Source organism: Epinephelus fuscoguttatus, linkage group LG4 (genome assembly GCF_011397635.1).
Source record: "Epinephelus fuscoguttatus linkage group LG4, E.fuscoguttatus.final_Chr_v1".
Lineage (NCBI taxonomy): Eukaryota > Metazoa > Chordata > Actinopteri > Perciformes > Serranidae > Epinephelus > Epinephelus fuscoguttatus.
In genome coordinates this window covers 15,802,092-15,823,127 of record NC_064755.1, presented here as the reverse complement: position 1 = coordinate 15,823,127, position 21,036 = coordinate 15,802,092, and the positions used below count along the sequence as shown (strand labels likewise).

Here is a 21,036-nt window from a genome sequence, read left to right as displayed (position 1 = left end):
GAACAGGAAGCGGGTGCCATATTGCTTCCTGTATAGTGAAAATGAAGGCCGAAAAAACTGAAATCAAATGGTAAAAGTAAGCAGGGCTGATCAAACATAAACCAAGATGCTGTTACTGACTTGTATATTTCCATGCCTCCAAATTATCATACCATTACCGTTAATTTAGCTAGCTTACCGTTACCTGTAACACGAGATTGTTTGCTAACAGCCGGCCGCCATCATGTCAAACTGACGATTATATCACCCACCAACAGGAGCATTTACTGGTTCAATGCAGCACAGTGCATTCTGGTAGTTGTAGGTTTTCTACCTCTTCAGCAAAAGCAAATGCCACAGTCGTTTTACTCTGTTGTCTCTGGTCATATAGCACCAATCTTTTTACTGCATAGACAGCTTAGTTTTAATAAAAGACCAAATTTCCAGCAGTGAAATACTAAGCATTTATCTCAAAAAATATAATTAGTTGAAGTTCCAAGATGACTTAGCTTAGCTTAGCCTATGTCGTCTTATCTTAGTTCATGTTAACTTATGTTATGTTATCTTAGTTTATGTTATCCTAGCCTAAGTTATGTGGCTCATGATGTTTCTTAAGTTGGCTGGTTTTAGTTTGGAAGTCAAGCTAAATCAAGCTAGCTAAAATAAGTAACTATGTTAGCTTATGTTATGTTATGTCTTATGTTATCATGAAGTCTAACTATAATAAGGAAACATGGCTAAAATACTTAACTATGTTAGCTTATTTTAGCTTAACTTATCCTCGCTTGAGTTAGCTTAGCTTATCTTAGCTCGTCAACTATTGCCTTAGATTTTTTCTCTTCATGTGTTGCGTTCCATTATTTACCTCATATTATTTAGCCAATGCTTTTATGTTAGCTTATTTTTTATGTCGTGTTTTTTTTTTTTTTTTTTTTTAGCTTAGGGGTCAAGCTAAAATAAGGAAACATGGCTAAAATGATCATTTTTGTTAGCGTGTTTTAGTTCATCAGCCATTGCCTTTGTAGGTTTTTACTCTCTTCGTGGGTTGCATCCCATTATTTGCCTCGTATTATTTGGCAGATGCTTTTCTCTAAAGTGACTTACAATAGGTGCATTTAAACTCAAATAAACAACTTAAGCATGTTGGTGAGCTAGTGCTTTTTTAAGAGGTGAGATCCAAGTGCAAGCAGAGACACAGTCTGACTAGATAGATTTTTAGTCTGTGGTGAAAGATTAGCAGTGGTTTTGTTGTCCTGACTTTGGTTATCCATGTGTATGGTTGACATCTTTCTCATAGCTTGTCTACAATATCTGCATCTCTCTGTATTTAGTGTCTCATCATTGGTGCGGGACCATGCGGCTTACGTACGGCCATCGAGCTGGCTTTCCTAGGGGCCAGAGTGGTGCTGCTGGAGAAGAGAGATGCCTTCTCCAGGAACAATGTGCTGCACCTCTGGCCCTTCACCATCCAGGACCTCAGGGGCCTCGGGGCCAAGAAGTTCTATGGAAAGTTCTGTGCTGGTGCTATTGATCATATCAGTGAGTACACTTGACATGTTTTGCCCTCCTGTGCATACACTACTAACATACTGCACATAGCATATTTGCTTGTAGGAAGCGATTTTTATGTATTGTATGTACTTGGAAGATGCATTTGTGGGTTTTGCAGTTCATTCACATTTTCTTTCCTTCTTTGTATTGTATTATAGGTATTCGTCAGCTTCAATTGATGCTGCTCAAAGTGGCTCTCCTGCTGGGCATTGAGATCCATGTCAACGTAGAGTTCAAGGGTCTTATTGAGCCCCCTGAAGATCAAGAGACTGAAAGTAAGTGAGTCAAACTACTAGAAGACAAGCCGAAGAAAAATGAATGGAAACAGAACATGTGTTTGGTCTGTCACTAAGTCTCTAAGCTGGCTCTGTTGATACATTTCTGTCTGATTACACATGCTATGTTTTCTCAGGGATAGGCTGGAGGGCTGAGGTCCACCCCAGGACGCACCCTGTCAATGAGCTGGAGTTTGATGTCATCATTGGAGCAGATGGAAGGAGAAACACGCTACCAGGCAAGTCCACATGCACTGACTGGGAGAAATGCATTTGCAATGCCGTTTTTCCCCTTGACTGAACAAGGCGAAGCACAAACAGCACTATTTGTTTTTTCTAAGCCGACTTGGAGGTTAGTCACAACGATTATGATCTCACTTGTGTACAGCTGTGGTCGAGTGCCTGACCTCACTCCGTGCCTCGTGTGAATGAATGAACATTTGTGCACATCTGTGTATGTGTGTGTTTGTTTGTGTCTGGCTGCTATGTCCAAAGAGCATTTCTGACGGCTGTCCTGGTGGAGCAAAAAGGGAATTGTTGAATTGGCTGTCTGTTTCCTCTATGAGTGTTAGGGCCTCACACACAGCCACACTGGCAACAGGAACCCCTGTGGAGTAAAGTACCATGACCCCTCTCTGTACTACTGACTGCAGCATCAATGAAGGGAAGCATCAGGTTCCCTCTGGGACGGCTATGAACTGTAATCACACGGCTTGAAAAACTAGAAATCTGTTTACATTGTCATGATGCAGAACATCTGGTTGCATTTATATTGTGCAGTGTGCAGTTTGACGTAAAAGCAAACATGAGCACATAAGTGGTTGGGTTTACTCTTTGTTTTTGGATTTATGGTGTCGCAGGTCTGTGCCCTCTGATTCCTGACCTTGAAAGGCTTCCTCTTCCTCTTGTAATTTCCTCTAGGGTTTCGGCGTAAGGAGTTCAGGGGCAAGCTTGCCATTGCCATCACTGCAAACTTCATTAACAGGAACACGACAGCGGAGGCAAAGGTTGAGGAGATCAGCGGCGTGGCCTTCATCTTTAACCAGAAGTTCTTTCAAGACCTCAGAGAAGCAACAGGTATGTTACGGATCTGTTTTACTGCTTTTTTTTTTTTTTTTGAGGTAACTGTAAGACACAACACCTCAGGATACAGCTTCAAAAAAGCAATAGCAATTCCTGGGAGTAGTGGAGGTAAACAAGAGAAATCATCCTGTCCTTGGACACATTTCTGAATTTTTTCAGCTCATCCAATTAAAATGCTTAACATTAGGTCCGATGCCAAGCCTGCCACAGTTTATTGCTGACACGACAATGTCCCTGGGGCTTTGGTTATGTGCTCTGAGTCGGGTAATTGCTCCTCTAATGACGACATGACAGCCAACCATGGCATAAGGAAACCAATTGCGTTTGCTATATAACAGTACATCTCTTCTCTTGGGCTTTTTAGGTATTGACCTGGAAAACATTGTCTACTACAAGGATGACACGCACTACTTTGTGATGACTGCCAAAAAACAGAGCCTGCTGGAGAAAGGAGTCATTCTGAATGTGAGTGATCAAAGACTGGATCTCAGCTCGACGTGTTGGGTGTCTGTGTGCGTTTAAAAACTGTTGCATCTCATTCTGTCTCTCTGTAGTAGACATAAAGGCTATATGCACGCACAGGCTGACAAAATCAAAAGTCTGTTTCTCTCTTTTCTTTTCGTCTCACCCTCTTTCATTCTTTGAGTCTTTTTATGCTCTTTCTGTTTTTGCCCAGTATCAGCCTAATGGTCTAACCAAGCCAACAGTGTTCAGGAACAAACTGCCAACTCAAGCACACTTATTGAGTGTTTGTGTCCTCGCTTTACAAGGTAGTTTCCTTTCCCTGGCCACTTTCCACAGGAAACAGGAAAGGCTTTTTTGCATGTCTGTCTTCATGTACAAATATAACTGAAGGTATGCTGTGTTTGTGTGGTGGCTTTCTGGATTGTAAATGGCCTTAAACGTCCCTTGAATTAGCATTTCTGCAACCCTCATCACAGTCATAATTGTTCTTCAGATCCTTTTAGATGTGAGTACAAGTCTGTGTATGTTTTCATGGTGAGCTGATGACATTAATGAGGTTTTGGTATAAACTGAGGCCTGAGGGGATTTGGAGTATGAAGGCATGTGTTAATGAAAAGTCATAACTTACTGGTGTAGTAACTTCTGGAAGTTCCCTTTTAATACAGAGTCCTAGACAGATCCTTTTATAGCAATGTAATTGACTTTGTCCTGCCCTCTTGGAAAGGGGATAGAGGAAGGGTGGTAGCGATGGTAGGAGAGCGCCGGGTCCACACAGATCAAGGCAGCGCTGCAGATCAGAAAACAGCCCTCATTCATATCTTCCACTACCCTGCCCTTCCCCTCACCCAAAATCACCTCCACCGCCAGCCTGGCACTGCATAGCCAGGGAGCCCGAAGATGGAAGAATGTGCCTCTCACCGCCCTCTGTGAAAACATGTCACTTTGAAAGCATGCAGTGATTTGATGCTACATGTTGGAGAGACTTGTGAACTGCACAGTTCATTCCACTACAAGTGTTCGTAGCTCTTTGTGTCACCGTGAAGTTTCAAAGGGGCTGTCAACTTTGAATTGTTCCTAAGTTTACACAATGTCACTACTGCCAAATGACACATACCACTGTCACAATAAATTATTACACAGCTGTTTTTAATGTTATTAGTAATTTTGTGAGGTTTTATTTGCCCTCCTACATACAGTAGAATATCTAAGATAGTCTGAATAGCTTCACAGATCGAGGAAATGTCATTCTCCCTTGAAAGATTATGTCTCGATGCAGAGAAGTCAATATGTGACAATTTTGTAAGACTCAGCTGTATGTTCCTTACGGCTGAACCAACTGGATGGTGAAACATAACGGCCATAAACATGTGCATGGTGTTTATATTATACCTCACTACAATTGTATTGATAAAAGATACTGGAAGAAAGTTAATCTGTTTATTTAAATTATTGGTCGTTACAAATATTCTATGATTTCACAGAAGCAAGTAGTCTTCATCTTCTAACCGCTTCATCCTCTTGAGGGTCGCGGGGGGGCTGGAGCCTATCCCAGCTGACATCGGGCGAGAGGCAGGGTACACCCTGGACAGGTCGCCAGACTATCGCAGGGCTGACACATAGAGACAAACAACCATTCTCGCTCACATTCACACCTATGGACAATTTAGAGTTACCAATTAACCTAGTCCCCAATCTGCATGTCTTTGGACTGTGGGAGGAAGCCAGAGTGCCCGGAGAGAACCCACGCTGACACGGGGAGAACATGCAAACTCCGCACAGAAGGGCTCCCACGCCCGGGATCGAACCGGCAACCCTCTTGCTGTGAGGCGAGAGTGCTAACCACCACACCACCGTGCCGCCCCAGAAGCAAGTAGTTACACAGTAAAAAAAAAAAAAAATCATAAAATCAAAAATTTGATGCATCACGATGCATTGAGAATTGCTAGTTACATCGTGGCCCTCTGAATCGGAGGTGAATGGAGTCGTGAGGTGCTCAGAGATTCCCATCCCTTATGTTAGTGTCACTTTGGCTCTACTTTCCAACAGTTATTAACATATGATCTGAATCTAAATAATATCTGCTTACATGCCTTTGTATTCACACCTTATTAACATGTATTTGCAGTGTCATGATTGTGCTGGCATTGAGATTTAGAAATGAATATGCAACCAAGTTTGGTTGAGCAGACAGATTTTTACAATGGAGATGTTCCAAAACCATTTGTTTCTTCCTAATACCAATTCTGATACCTGAACATGCATTTTGGCTGATACCAAGGACTGATCCGATACCATTGCGTTTGAGAATTATACATATACTACTAACTTTGTATTAATGTGAAATGATGGCTGTTGTTGTTGTACAGTATTATTCAGGTTAAAACCTTGTTTAACATATACATATACATAGAACCTTCTATGATTCAGCATATATTGCCAAATTTCTGACATTTCGCTAATGGCTAACATTACATTAATTACCAGAAATCAGTTCTTGTCTGCCTTTCTAAAAGACTGTACAGGGCAACGTGCTACTGTTTTAGAGCACCTGTATAAATCTGAAGTTTCTCCACACTACTAAAGATTTTTTAAATTTAATGGTGTAAGAGCAGTGCATAAACTGTCAGTATCAAAGGTATTTACGATAATGATATTGTTTTCAGAACAACTGTATTTTACAAACATGGACCGTGCCAGGTTGAGGGTAGCGATGCTGCTTTATAGTTTGATATCTTCATGTATTCAGTATGCAGATTTTTGCAGGGTTTACTTGGGATGTCAGGAATGGGTGTATTTAGGTGACCTTTATGTGGCCAAGGTTTACAGATGCATAAACTGCTGGCTGAGATAAGATCACAGTAAGAGCCAAACCAACTCCAAATGGGGTGTGGTCAGTGTGACTGCAAAGTGTTCTGCATGTTCTGCACCTTTTTAATAATGTGCTTTCCCTTAATCACATAACTTGCCTAGATGCAGATTGCACGCTGATACCAGGTGTAAATAGTCTTTTTATATCCAGTGCAAGTTTTTTTTTTTTCCTGTAAAATGGGACTTAAGTATAAGACCATGCCTTGGCTTAAGTGCAACAGACTTGGCTGTTCCTTGTCTATAGTTTTGGTATGTAGCTGCCGCCCAATGTTTTTATATGCTGAGTAAGTCTTGCATCATGCCTAGGTTTAGTTTGGAGACTCTGTTGCTACTGCCTGAACTGCTGATTGTTGTAACTGTTTCATCACATTTCCCTGGAAATCTCTGCTTTTATCAGTTTTTGTATAAATGCCACTTCTAATCTCATCTCTCTTATCTCTCCTGCAGGACTATGCAGACACAGAGATGCTGCTGTCCAGGGCTAATGTGGACCAGGCTGCCCTGCTGTCTTACGCCCGCGAGGCTGCCGATTTCTCCACAAACCACCAGCTGCCCACGCTGGACTTTGCCATCAACCACTACGGCCAGCCAGACGTAGCCATGTTCGACTTCACCTGCATGTATGCCTCAGAGAACGCAGCCATGGTGCGCCAACGCAATGGCCACAAGCTCCTGGTGGCGCTCGTGGGCGACAGCCTGTTGGAGGTGAGCGAGACGGCAGAAGTTTTTGAAGTTGTCCATAAAGACTACGCTTTACTGTACACCTGAAGTTGTTCTTTAAATCTTTTTAAAGAAAAACTTTTTTTTTGTTTTACCCATTTTTGTCATATCCATGGCTGTTATGTGGCCATATTTGGTGGTTTAATGTGGTGTTCGCTGTTGTCTCCAGCCCTTCTGGCCCATGGGCACCGGCATCGCCCGAGGTTTCCTGGCAGCAATGGACTCAGGCTGGATGGTGAGGAGCTGGGCTCAGGGAAAAACTCCTCTTGAGGTTCTGGCTGAGAGGTGAGGGTGTTGAAACACTGAAATGCAGAGACTCACCCTTCTCTTGTACTTACATTTGCAAACACACGTGCACACAGCCACACACACACACACACACACACACACGCACACGCACACGCACACACACACACGCACATATTCTCTCTCTTCAAACACACCCTTTTATCTCTAAGTGCTTTACTAGGAAATGTGCCTGTATGTGATTGCAAGCATCAGTCCCACCTCTGCTTGTACTAATAGGATAAGAGGTTCTCATAAGAACAGGATGGAATGTGACTCCTCTGTTCTGCTGTAACTCTCTGTGCTGTTTTGATATCAGTGATAATGTGTTCTCTTAATCTGTTGCCATTTATTCTCCATATATTTTCCTCCCAACACACAAATAAACAACACAAAAATGCAAAATACTCGCCTGCTTCAAAACTATTTATACTGGCGGCGATGTGACTATGTGACATGCTACGTCTGTTTGACACCTGATGCCTCAGGGTGTCACACGTCCTTTAATTCTTAATATAAGGCTTTAAAAGTCTTAAATTGTCTTAAATTCAGATTCAATGAGTCTTAAATATCTTTGGTTACATTACCATGAAAATTTCTCCAGCCTGACAGACCCAATGACCCGACTGGACAGACTTAAGAAGAAGATTTTTTTCCTGCGGTATTTCTCTGAATATTGCAATAACAAATAGCATCTGTGACAGCAATGAGATTTTCTATTTCCCTTTTTATATTAAACTTAAACTCACCCAATTGTTGTCATTTTTCCTTACTGTTCATTTTGAACTGACATCAGTGGGTTTATTTGGGTATCTACACGTGTGTCGCACACATGCACACATGTATTATGTGTATTTCCATTGCAGGTTTGGTCTTAAATTTCATATAAGGTGGTATTAAAAAGGTCTTTAACAGTCTTAAATTTAACTTGGTTATACCTGTAGACACCCTGTGCCTCTATTCATGGTACTAGAGCATAGAAAAATTGACCTAAGTTGCTTTTTTGCTGTGTAATACTCCATTCTTTGTGAAGGTACTTATGAAAAAAACAGTTTGAAAACATATACTCATGTTCAAATTAATGGCACACAAAAAAATGCCCCAGATGTGTTAAGACCTTAAGACTCTGCTTATATTCTACATAGGAATATATTGAATGTGTTCATCTTCACTTTAGGGAGAGTATATACCGTCTCTTGCCTCAAACCACACCAGAGAACGTCAGTAAGAACTTCAGTCAGTACAGCGTGGACCCAACCACACGTTACCCCAACATTAGCCTTAACTTCCTCAAGCCCAGCCAGGTGAGTATGGGAGCTAACACACCTCAGCTGCCATCTTTGATAAGCATGTAACACAGTTTGTTTGGAATTTCATAGAGTTGTTCTGACACTAGTACCAGAATATACCTCCCAGACTACCTAAAATGTCTGATTGGGTATTGGCGAGTATGTGAGCCTATGTAGCGAACCAATACCATGTAATTTATTAATAAACTTGTAAGTAGTTGCACACCCAAATAAAACAGTATTCCCAGACATCAGTTCTTCTTTACTGCTCTAAAAGAATAGCAATCATTTCACATCTATACAGGATTAATAGTGCACTGCCGTTAGTTATTTTTTTAAGGCAGTGGTACAACTTTGTAAGATCAAGTATCAGAATCATTTTGGGAAGGAAAAAAATGGTATCAGAACATCTCTAGAAGTTCACATGTGTAACAGTTATGTGTACGTTGCAGGTGAGGCACCTCTGTGACACAGGGGAAACCAGGGAAATGCGCATTGAAATCGAAAATGTGATCAACTCGTCGACACCCAAGTTGGGCAGGAATGGTTTGTATCTTTCACATGCTTCATAAGGACAGTATAAACTGTTAGTAATGGAAAATTCTTTGATGTGCAGATTGATCAGTGTAGGATTTTGCTGCAATCACTGTTGCTGAAATGTAACAATGAACTATTTCCACTCTAGACAACTGCCTGCTTGACAAGCAGTTGCAAGGTAACAAAGTCCGAATGCATGGTGTTGCTTTTCAGGGACCCCTAATAGTTTTAACAGTTTGAAAGTCAAGCTGCTACACAATAATAAATAATGGAATGATGGAAGTGTTAATGGACTGATTGCAGCCTCTGACATTATTCTGCGTGTACTAACTAGGTATGATACTCTCATTCAAACTCCCTGGTTTTATTCAACGTTTAATATCCACTCTAGCTGTTGTAAAGGTTTCCTGTGAGTTCTGCATCCTCTCCTAACCCCTCATTTGCATCCTTTTCCTTCTTTACAAATTTGCTCACAGTTTATAATACTTTCACGTTGGCTGGTTAAAAGCGGTACTAACATGGATGATGATGCCATGGATGACAAAACTTTATGATGCTATGCTCAGCCTTGCCTGACCAAGGCCATGAGATTGCTCAGCAAGAGATGTGTAGTGCTGCCCAGAAACGGTTTATATTTCTTTCCATGTGGAATTCACATACTGCTCAACCTGCTGCTTTACCATCAAGCCTTTAATTTTCCTCTTCCTGCCGCACCAGAATCCATAGCTCGATCCAGTAAGCTGCTGAACTGGTGCCAGAGACAAACAGAGGGATACAGGAATGTCAATGTAACGGACCTTACAATGTCCTGGAAGAGCGGTCTGGCCTTGTGCGCCCTAATTGACCGCTACAGGCCGGACCTGATGTAAGTATCTGAGAGGAATACACACACAGCACATGCCACAGGAAGGCCAGATTAATACAGATGGCAAATTTTGTCTGCAAGAAAACATGTTTCGCCAAGTGTGTCCCTTTATGGTTCGAGTGAAAGGGTTAAAACAGCTGCTGTGCCTGGAATGACTGGCCTGCTGTGTTTATGTGAGTTTGTTGGTTGCAAATGATGTTTACTGTGTGGTTGGGACCATGCTATTGAGCAGTACATCACTGTAAATGAGGTGACAGCTACCAGTCGTAATGGCCTCTCTGGGTCCCTCCTCATATCCCGGCTTACCCTCCCACACACACACATAAACACTCTCCTTACACTTACACACACGATAAACAACACAGTCTCCATCCGCATTGCCTAATGTAGTTTGTTACCCTCTGGAGGCAACGTGGCAATTAACATTATAAGCTATTAGTGTCTGTGCTCTGCCTGACCTTTACCAAGTAGTGCAGCAGTTGTGCTCGGCTGCCTTTAAGAGGCCAGATGATGGGAGGAGGGGAGGGAGAGTGATGAGTGGAGATACCTTGGGGAAAACCGCCTTCACGTGTACACATGTAGAAGACGGATGGTAAAGAGAGGTTGAGTGAGGGGTCCATTCTGTGCCTGATGTGATGTTCTAGTGCTAATGCTTTTAAATGGACTGCATGTGCAGTTGAGATGTATTGATGACTCGCCTTAATGGTATTTTCAGCTGCAGTATAATGACATTTACGGTAATGTTTTCCACAACTTGAGCAGTAGCCTGCTGTACAGAAATGCTTCTTCATTAGTGTTTAATGCAGGCATACTCAGTGTCAGTTAATTTCCATTATTTTCAAAGCTGCTGGTTAGTTGTGGTCAGAAAGTATAGATTTGCTCCCTGTTTTTTGCTGAGTCATCACAACACACAATAGGAGATCACCAGTCATAATATTCTGATTCTATTAAAGGAATTCAAAGCTGCACTAATCATTAATTTTATATTAACAATAGGTAAATGAATGTGTAATGTGATAAGGGTTGCTTATAGTGGCAGACCCACAGTTGCCGCCCCGACTTGGCAGTTTCCCTCAGCTCTGTTGAGCTTTTAAATCATCTGTCAGCTCATTGTTTTTGTTTCACAGTCTGCACTGTAACTGTTTGTTTGACCCCACAACCACAACAGACAAAAGTTAGCGATTAGCTAGTGAACACAGTGGAGCATTTAGCATCTCAAGATCTCGATATTCCATTTTGGAGTTGGTAGAGAGAACAATTGAGCTGAAAGGGGAGTGTGTATTGCACTTACATTGCCAGGTGTCAATGAGTTGTCAACTATTAAATTAATCCCCAAGTAATTTGGTGAGTAATTAAAAGATTTTTAAGAGAAAAAACAGTCAAAATTCTCTTATTGCAGCTTCTTAAATGTGAATATTTTCTGTTTTCTTTAGTTGAGGACATTCATTTAGGCTTTGGAAAATGCTGTTCGACAGTTCTCACCATTTTCTTTGGCCAGACACATGACTCAAAATGAATAATGACCAACAATATTTCCCTGTGATTTGTAAATAAGCAGCTGTTTGCTACCTATTTGCCACCTGGGTGACACCAGCTTGTTTCTGCTGCCCCCAAGTGGCCAAAAAAGTCACACCTTGGTACACCTTAAGTCCACCTCAGTTGCTCTTACTGTACTTTGTAAGAATATTCAAGCACATTTTATATGGTGTGTAATACAGTATTGGGGTTTGAATTAACTATAATCACCTCTCAATCACAATACACAAAGAAGGTCATTTTTTAATATGACAGCCACTGGTATTTTTTTCATACTGTAAGATGTTAATATAACTTCATCCTTCAGATTCCACTGATGAAACCAAAAATCACAGCTCAATTTGATGTCAAAAATATGCAAAATTTAGTAGTGAGAGTGTAGCCTGTGTGTGTGTGTGTGTGTGTGTGTTTGTGTTACATTTACAGTAGCAGCATAGATATAAGATTTTTGAGATTAATGTGTATGAGCACCCTTTTCTTCATAACATTCACTCCATCTATCTGTCCCATCTCATTCTCTCCTTTGCCCTCTGTCTCCGTATCCCTCCTGCCCTCAGTGACTTTGATTCCCTGGATGAACGAGACCACGAGAAGAACAACCAGTTGGGCTTCGACGTGGCGGAGAGGGAATTTGGCATCTCGCCCTGCATGACTGGCAAGGAGATGTCTTCTGTGGTAGAGCCAGACAAGCTCTCTATGGTCATGTACCTCAGCCAGTTCTATGAGATGTTTAAGGACACAGTGCCACCTGGAGGTGAGAGCCGGTGTTACAGTAGAGCTGCTGGCTCTGTAATCTGTGTTTGGGAGGTGTCTGTAATTACAGAAGGGTTGTCTTTTGACAGATGTTTTGAAATCATGATTACCCATAATACTAAGAGGATTTAAAGTGCTTCTTTATCCTCTTAATCCTCCTTTTTTGTGGATTTCTGTTCAGACAACCACAACTTGAGTCCTGAGGAGAAGGCAGCGCTGATATCCAGCACCAAATCTCCCATCTCCTTCCTCAGCAAACTTGGTCAGAGCATAGCAATATCCAGGAAACGAAATCCGAAGGTTAGTGTCTGTCTGTTGGGATCCATTGATCCATCTTTATACATCAGTTATAGCACTTTGTCACTTCATTGTCATAGTAGGAGTAAAAAAAGGTCATGATATGTCATCAACAGGACAAAAAAGAGAAGGACGTAGACGGTTTGGGGAAGAGAAGGAAAACCAGCCAGTCTGAGGATGTGAGTAGTTCTGACAACAGAGCGTCTCGGATGTTGGGTTTTTCAGTATTGTTTGAGCAGCCTATCCGACCAGAAAAGACTAATTACTCCCTCTGGACTGACAGCAGCAGGCAGACAGGTCTGACTGTTTTTCTACTTTCTCACAGGAGGAGGTATCCAGGATCGGCCGTGACGACAGGCCGTCTGTCCCAGCCATCCTGTCGGAGAGAAAAATGGACTCCAGTGCTGCAGGGAACCACAACAAAGTCAAAGTCATGGCCACCCAGCTGCTCGCCAAGTTCGAGGAGAACGCTCCGCAGCCTACGGGACTTAAACGACAGGTACGGGGAAGTCACGTGGTTCATTTTGTGGTATCACAACTGGAAAAAAAAAAGCTTGCCACTAAGGAAAGACTGAGTAACAAGGAATAGATGGTCAGACTTTCTGGAAGTCGTGGGAGTTTAGATTATTTTTGCATTGTGGTTTGTTTTTCCTTACATTGAATACTTTGATGATCATATAGAGTTCCTGCTGTGTGACAGGGCCTCTAGTCTCGTGATTGACGAGCTGTAGGCCACTGTATTAATGAGTCCAGGTCCAGAATGCTAATATTGGTCAGGCCGGGTATTGTTCCTGGGTCATGTAGGCCGGCCTCACAGTGCTGACTGAGCTCGGGGGGCTCGGGTGAATTGGTTCGCAGAGCTTTGGTTTGCTTGCCGCTGAGAGTGGGAGGGAGGAGTGGGCAACGGGAACACTAGACAGTATTGTTGATAGAATGAAAGACAACTCTCAGCTGTTGCTGTTTGAGAAAATGTCTTGTTACTGTGTGTCTTGGAAAGCGGCTTCTTATTTGATGTGTTTTTTTTTTAATGTAAAGCTTCTGTTTGTGTATCGCTTGGCCATCACACATCTATGAAATTAGCTGATTATGTTATTACAAAACTTGACTTACAAAACTTGAAGCTTTGTGGGGATTTATGTAGGCTGAATAGCGGAGCAGTTGCTTGGCTAAAGATACTTTATGCACACAATTGTATATTTCCTCTCCTTCCATCTATTATTCATGTACATTCTGCATGCCTGATTTACTGTTTAATATCTCTAAGTGCTATTATGAAAACGATACAGCTCTCTCAGCACGATCTCCTTATGACTCTCTGTCACTTCCTTATTAGTTATGATCACACATTTTCCAACCATCGTGACTCCATCCTCTCATGATTCACTTCCTTCTTTCTTTTTCTCTCTCTCCTTGTTTCATGATGCCTTGCATGGTTATTTGGGCCTTTTACTGGCCACCCTTGTCTTTATCTGACCATAAAGGGGGACTCTCTGCCCAATCTGGACCAACTTTTGCCCCTTAGCCTGCCCCAGACCCCTGTGAATGAGCCAGTGCAGCTGGCGCCTGTCCCAGCATGGAGAAAGGTAAAGAGTGGAACCGCCCCAGCTCATCCCTATAGAGACTAACGACTAGGCTGACCTTCTAACCGTATGTCCCTGTGGTGTGCCGTAGTGGGGAAAGCTGCTTTGTGCTGCTGACCTGTACTAGCCTGAGCTTCACCATTTCTGTTAGTTAGCATGCAGATCTGGTTGTGTGGTTAACTAACTACTTGATTTCTTCATAGCTTCTCAATTAAATAGGCTAGCTTTGTGTGTGTGTGTCTGTTTGTGTGAGAGACACATAAGTGTGCGCCACCTTCATGGTCTCTCCTACTTGCTTCTCCCGTCTGGTTCAGAGACGCACACAGCAGCAGGAGCAGCTGAGCATTCGCTACAAAGAAATGATCAAGTGTCAGACGTTGCCCAACAGAGGGGAGCAGGTATGGGTAGCTAGGCTGGCCTGGTAGTCCTCCAACTCCTTTCACATCCCATTAGGTCCAGATACACGCCCTCTACAGATGGAATGGATCGGCTTCAGAAGCAAGGGGAAGGGAAGGTAGCCTCACCGAGCCAGACAGACAACAGCTCATTATACAATAAGCACCGAGCAGATCAATCAAAAATGGGAATAATGGGGTGTGTTCATCACTCCTAAACCTTGTCACAAGGTTCCCACAAGTCCTTGAAACCCTTGAAAGTTTGTAAATTCGAGGAAAAGACAATAAAGACCTTGAAAGCTTCTTAAAAAAGACATTAATAGACATGGGTCATTGTGTAAAGCACTTAAATGTATAGAATTTTTGTGCAAAATAGAGGTTGAAGTTCCTTTGATATTTTTCTTACTTAACATTAGTAAAAACGCAGCACTCCACTGTCTGCATTTGTGTCTCCCACAGTTGTGTCGTTGTTTGCGCTCTACCTGTCACCACCTACACTGCTCAATTGAGAAATGTTCACACATTGAAGCCTCTCTCTCTTTTTAATTGTTGTCTGGGAGCTTCTGTAAAGCCTGCTAGTTTGCATTTTAAAATTCTCAGTGTAGTAATTAACTTTGATCCACGTCTCAGACTATGCCGTGACGGATTCTTGAATTTGAGGGAATTGGGCCTGGAAAAGTCCTTGAACTTGATGTTAAAGACAGTGTGTAAACCAGGTGTTACAAATATAAAAGTAAAATGATTCTGTAATGGAAACAGATTCAAATTTGTAGGCAGAGACGACTGACATTTGTAATGGACGTAAATTGACAATGCACAATTTCCTGTTGTGATTACGATGCTTAATACTGTACCAAAAATTGTTGTCTCCATTAGTCACTTAGACACAAAACATGGTAAAATAGAGTCCAGGTTTAAAACACCAAGTTTCCCTTTCATCTTGCTTTTCCGTTAGCCACCAACCCAACTTGTAGGTGTATCGAAATGTAGTTTTCTCTGACATACAATCCAGCGCTACATCCACTCCCCCAGCCTCAGTAGAAGACCAGCTGTGGCCAGCTGGCCCGCCTGGTCGTCATCCTGCTTTACTGTTCCCTCATGCGAATAATGAGACTCTGCACAGTGCCAGTTTTCTCCTGCTGATGCTTAGAAAGTTGTCTTTTTTTTGTCTTGTCACTAGATTAAGCATTCACCTCACAGACATTGATTTAAAGCTTCAAACTCTCCTCTTTAAATGGATTTAATTCACTGCTGTTCTTAAATGTCCTCTCGCTGCACAGTTAAGTCTCTCGCTGCTGAGTAAATTAGCTTAGTCAGTTGTTAAGACTGGAAATAATCTTGATAATCCGAAGCACTTCTCTACACAAAGTGTTTGGGGTAGAACTTTTTCAGCCACTCTTGTAGTCAGCGGTCATTTTTTTTACATTAGAAAACTTCTTATACACTAGTCTTGAAACTTTTTATCAAAATTGCAGCACCCTTTGGGGATTTATTTTAGCTGACAGCCATTTGACTGTTCATAAGAGTTTTATTTTGCCATATACACTTTGTGGGTGGTCTGTTCATTGGGGGTATGCTTACGGAAGTGTGTGCGCTAGTGTGAGGCATTGCTAACAGTGCAGTAGGACACCACATTAACTCTATAACCAAATGCATTACTAAATTTGTATTCATGCATATATATTTTTAGATGTAATGTCACTGCTTAGTGTTAAAAGCTTTTGAAAGCATTAAAATGTATCATGCTGCTGTGATTGACAGCAATAAGGAGTAGGATGCACATTCACTCTTAGCAATAGCTCATCATTTTCATCATCATTCTCCTCATCTTCTGCTGAATCTGCTCTCCCTGTCGCTCATCTCTGAAGGCCAGAAGCGTTGCGGACCAACTGTCCACCTCGGGCTCTCGGAGCTGCCCAAAGAAAACCATTCTGCTCCCTTCTTCCTCCTCCACTTCCTCGCTCTCTCTTCACTCAGAGGTGACACACAGTCTGCTGTATCTGTTTGTCTGTGTCTGTCTATCTCTGCCACAAATCCACAGCAAACCCATCTAGTGTCCCTTTACCCCTCTCTCTGCTTTTTGTCCTCTGAACGCATCCTCTCTAATTAAGTCTGCCGTACCTGTGATTTGATTTCAACGAAACAAAATGCTGTATTTCCCCAAATAAACTTCCTACAGAGGTTACAGTCTTGTTTACTTCCCCGCGAGTGGGTAGTGTGTGTGTCATTATCAGAGGAGCTGCTTGTTTTCCTGCTGAAGGGTATGTTGTTGGGATGTGAAGGCATGTAAATAAATGTAGACTCAGGGGACCATGGGTAGTTGTAACTTATTGTCAGGCGCTGTCAGAGATTCAGCGTAACAAGCTGTTCACCAACATGATAGTCAACAGCTCCTTTTGCAAGAGTCTGTTTGTGCCTGATGCGAAACCAAAGTGTTAATACAGTATGTGTGTGCTCATCTCTGCCTTCAAGCATTTGCGTAGAAGTCCAGAGGAAGAGGAGCTCGAATACTACGAGATGCCTCTGACATACGGGGTAAATGAGTGATTGCATGGATATGTGTGCAGCTTGTCATGACTGTTTGTGATTGGTTTTTCTTTATGGAACAAATCAGGCATTTCTTTCTGTAAGCTACACCCAAAATCATCATCAGGTCTCAATAGAGCTTCCTTCGCAGGAGTCGCGCATGACAGACCCAAGACCCATTCACATACCTGGTATACAGGAGAGGGCTGAACGCCTAATCTCCAGATTTAAAGGCAAACCTGACAGGCCACCAAAGGTGAACACTATGCATGGACATTTTGTGGGATCATGGTCTCCAGTGTTGAGTCATCATGTTTTGTGTGGTACATTTCTGGGCGTGTGCTGCATGGAAAGGTCAGGCTGTTTGGTGTATGTATGCACATCGTCCTAAGTCTAATTCCCTCTTTCAACTGTTCCTCTGCCCCCCCCTGGAGCCTAAGAAAAAGCCATCCCGTTTCTTTTTAGAGCAGTGGCACTTGGCTCGCGGTCTAACTGAAGGTCCTGGTTCACCACTGTCCTCCCCTGACTCCTCCAGAAAGGTTAGGTTTTGGTGCTGTGGACTGAAACTCTAACACATCGCCCTCTGTGAAAACAGCTTGTTATGGGGGTTTTTTACTTTTGAGAGCAAAACCTTACTTGAAGGCTCGTTCAGTTCCTGTTTATTTATCTCAAGTGTAGTCTGTTGTTTCGCTAGGTATGTCTGCTAGATAGCGTCACTAACTGCAGGGCATCGCTTTCATCGTTTACCCACACAGGCTTACAATACTGCTTGAACTAAAGGCTGACAGCTGGAACTATGAAAACAATGGCTTACAAACCATCTGTGGTCTTTACCGCAATGACAAGCTATTTGAAAAAAGGGGGTTGTTTTGGAAACTACTAAAAAGGCAAAGAATAAGTACATTTTCCTCTTTGTACATCCCTTTTGTGATTGAATCATCTATTTCTCTGCAGGAGCCAGCAGGGCGTCTGCAGTCTGATGATGAAATGCCCATATTTGTGCTTAGCATTCAGGAGAGGGCTGAGCAGCTTGCCTCTCAGTTTGAGGGCAAGCCTCCTAAACCAGAGGTGAAATTTCTCTATTAACACAGAGAGCTAATTATCAGTCTAATATTTATATATATTATGTTGATATTTGGGAGACTTGGGCTGTTGGTCAACTTTACCTTTTTGAGATTGGACAACCAAAATCATCCATGTATTGCCAGTACATTGTTGGTGCCATTAGTTTACTGGGTCAACATACATCATTAGGCCAAACTAGTGATTGTAAGAGGGCAGCATGTCAATGAGAACTCATAATGGTAAAACTAGCAGTAGCATAGCAGTAAAATGAAATCGTAATCGAATGAAAAAATTATTTGGGATGAAGGAAATTCAACTCAAAACAATACAAGCATCTCTTTTTATTTAGTGACCTGTGTGGCTTACCTCGACCGCAGAGATTAGTCACATTCAAGTTTCTATATTTGTCATTGGCACAGATGCTAAGATAGGAATACTATTAGCTTGATTGCTTGCTGCGTCTCTGGGGATGCGCCTGGACATGTCAACTATTCTGGACAGCAGGCATTTTTAATGCTCTAAAAGCTTTATATTTTTTAAATTATATATATATATATATATATATATATACACACACACACACATACGGTGATGTCTGAAATACAGTGAGTCTACGTTAAAGAACATGGAGGCTACATTTAACAGCGTAAAACACGAGAGGGAATGGCTTAAGTTAAATACACAACTAATTTTGTTAATGTTTGAGTCAAGTTCAAGTAACTTTATTTGTCGGTGGCACAGGTGCTGAGATAGGAATGTTATTAAAAAGGACATATATAAAGAACATGGAGGTTACTTTGAATAAAAATTAGCTAAACTCGCCAATATGTGCTAGCCATAGATTGATAATATATATAGATACCGGATGACAAGATGGCGCCTGCATTCCAATGGCGTTACTCACCTTGCACATATGCCAAAAACGTTTCTACCTTCTGGGTTTACTTCACGGTATGTAGCCCACTGAATATGCGTAGTAGTGTTTCTTTCTCTTTCTTTTTCCACGAGTTCCCACTTACCTTGTAGACTTTACGTTGCAGTGACGTGGCTGGTTTTAAAAATGCTTTTCTCAGCTTGAAGAAAGTTTTACATGTATAAAACCTCTGTGGATCATAAATACATATTGACAGTTTTATAGATAACTCTTTTATAATGGTGGTCTTTGAGGGAAAATCTTCTTTTGGGCCGCAGGGGATTTTTTTGCTGCAATACTGCAAGTGGCCACTGGGAAAACTTTGCTGCAAGTCTAAGCTGCTCTACTAAGGACATGATTTTAGCGTGTTAGCATAGAGCCCCTGAGGGAGTAAAGCTGACCAACAGGCTACTCTCCAAACAATAAACATTGGTTTCATAATTTTATTTCAGAAATTGTGTGAAACAGAAAAGTTCATATTCGGTTTTTTAAATTGTGAAATCAACATTTTTAAAGTTTTTAACTACTGTCCTCTCTTGCTCCTATTTTTGGAACCTAAGAACCTCCCTAAGAAACCCTCACGTTTTTTTATGGAACAATGGCACCTGGCCCGAGCCCAGTCTCCCCCTGGTTCTCCCCCCTCGACCTCCGACACCTTGCGACAGGTAGTCGTTTCACGCCTGGAATAAATGGAGTGTGGCAACACTAACACACTGCACCTGCACTTGGTCTTTCACAAAGCTGCATCGTCTCACTTGGTTACACGAGTTGCGTAACACGACTTAAGCTCACCTGAGACTGGCTCCAGAAGCTGGCTGCTTGTTGTGAAATATGAAGGAACTCATTTGCACCTTGTAAATTGTTTCCTGTAGTTGCTGTGATTACTGCGTGGGCGAGTAATTAGTCCTTTTGACTGTGACTCTATCTGGACAAATATCAGAATACTCTTAGCTGGCATGCGTTTGAACTCAATTATAATTCCTAGCTATTTTGCCAAGGGAGTCCCTAGTAGTTGTTTTGGATTGGAAGAGCAGCTTGGCAGCGAAAAATCTCATCTCATTTAATTCCCATGTTGACGAGCACAGTTCCAACTGTGGAGGGGTAACAACTCTGCAGTGCGGTGGGACTGCAAAGCGTGCTCAGATCTCATCCAGAGTAATAGTTTGCACGGCTTATGTTTGCTCTGTGCTACATACTGACCTCAATTCTGGCTTTTTTGGGTTTAAATGGATTTAAACTTAATGTTGATGCAGATTTATTTAAACTAATGGTGACGGTTTCATATGCTGACAGCTCGATTACGTATTTATTGTTTGATCAGTGACAGAACAGCACAGTGTGAATGCCCCTGTGTGTGTGTGTGTGTGTGTGTGTGTGTGCATGGAATTAAAAATGCACGACTGCTTTATTTGAGTGTGTGAGCATGTATACGTGCAGTGATGTTACAGAAGCACCACTTCGTAGCTGTTGTCTTTCATACCGCTGGGATTGTTGATCTCTTTTTCTCATGTCCCAAATCCAGTTATTCTCTTTGTCGGCAATAAAATGCACAGTGAAACTTTTTTTAGTTATCTGAGCTATATTTGCTTCAGCAGTTCGGTGGGACTGCCGGCACATCTGAACGCTTGATCAGTCGAGCATGGAAACATCGCTTTGTCACGTCTTAAAGTCCTGTCAGACGCTATAGTGTGTGAGCACCCTCTGTGTTTAAGCTCTCCTCCTCGCACTTCTCCCATCTGTTATTTTCCTTTTTCATCCATCATTTTCTAATGTTTGTCCACCTGTCTCTTCTTTTCTCCCTCCCTAACGCTGTTCATAGCGCTATGTAAGGATGTACACAGGCGGAGTTAGCTCATTGGCTGAGCAGCTAGCCAATCAGCTTCAGGAAGAACCTAAGCCCCTACCTGAAAAGAGGGATTCGGTAAGCATGCTGCCCCCGGGGGTGGAAGGCATGTGGCTGCACAGATCAAAGCCTCACTTGCCACAGAGTGGTGTTTCATACACTGATGTGTCGTTGATACGTTGATGTGTTGTCACAGTTTAACATTGCTCCG

The 21,036-nt window shown here is 42.2% G+C and overlaps 1 protein-coding gene across 9 annotated transcripts in view; it reads left to right on the top strand.

The window, feature by feature from the left end:
- The window catches only part of mical3a (microtubule associated monooxygenase, calponin and LIM domain containing 3a), a 115,465-nt gene that overhangs the window by 58,010 nt on the left and 36,419 nt on the right, over positions 1 to 21,036 (top strand). For 8 of the 9 annotated variants that reach the window (XM_049575358.1, XM_049575353.1, XM_049575354.1 and 5 more), the window contains exons 4-26: positions 1,311 to 1,518; positions 1,689 to 1,805; positions 1,943 to 2,044; positions 2,727 to 2,882; positions 3,253 to 3,353; positions 6,669 to 6,926; positions 7,111 to 7,226; positions 8,404 to 8,530; positions 8,968 to 9,061; positions 9,201 to 9,230; positions 9,770 to 9,917; positions 12,011 to 12,207; positions 12,388 to 12,506; positions 12,620 to 12,682; positions 12,829 to 13,002; positions 13,985 to 14,086; positions 16,347 to 16,457; positions 16,951 to 17,013; positions 17,156 to 17,260; positions 17,439 to 17,543; positions 17,959 to 18,072; positions 19,543 to 19,647; positions 20,802 to 20,903. In XM_049575358.1, coding sequence (XP_049431315.1) covers positions 1,311 to 1,518; positions 1,689 to 1,805; positions 1,943 to 2,044; positions 2,727 to 2,882; positions 3,253 to 3,353; positions 6,669 to 6,926; positions 7,111 to 7,226; positions 8,404 to 8,530; positions 8,968 to 9,061; positions 9,201 to 9,230; positions 9,770 to 9,917; positions 12,011 to 12,207; positions 12,388 to 12,506; positions 12,620 to 12,682; positions 12,829 to 13,002; positions 13,985 to 14,086; positions 16,347 to 16,457; positions 16,951 to 17,013; positions 17,156 to 17,260; positions 17,439 to 17,543; positions 17,959 to 18,072; positions 19,543 to 19,647; positions 20,802 to 20,903 — 2,817 coding nt within the window. The remainder of the gene's footprint in view (positions 1 to 1,310; positions 1,519 to 1,688; positions 1,806 to 1,942; positions 2,045 to 2,726; positions 2,883 to 3,252; positions 3,354 to 6,668; positions 6,927 to 7,110; positions 7,227 to 8,403; positions 8,531 to 8,967; positions 9,062 to 9,200; positions 9,231 to 9,769; positions 9,918 to 12,010; positions 12,208 to 12,387; positions 12,507 to 12,619; positions 12,683 to 12,828; positions 13,003 to 13,984; positions 14,087 to 16,346; positions 16,458 to 16,950; positions 17,014 to 17,155; positions 17,261 to 17,438; positions 17,544 to 17,958; positions 18,073 to 19,542; positions 19,648 to 20,801; positions 20,904 to 21,036) is intronic. The other variant, XM_049575359.1, reaches the window with a different exon arrangement.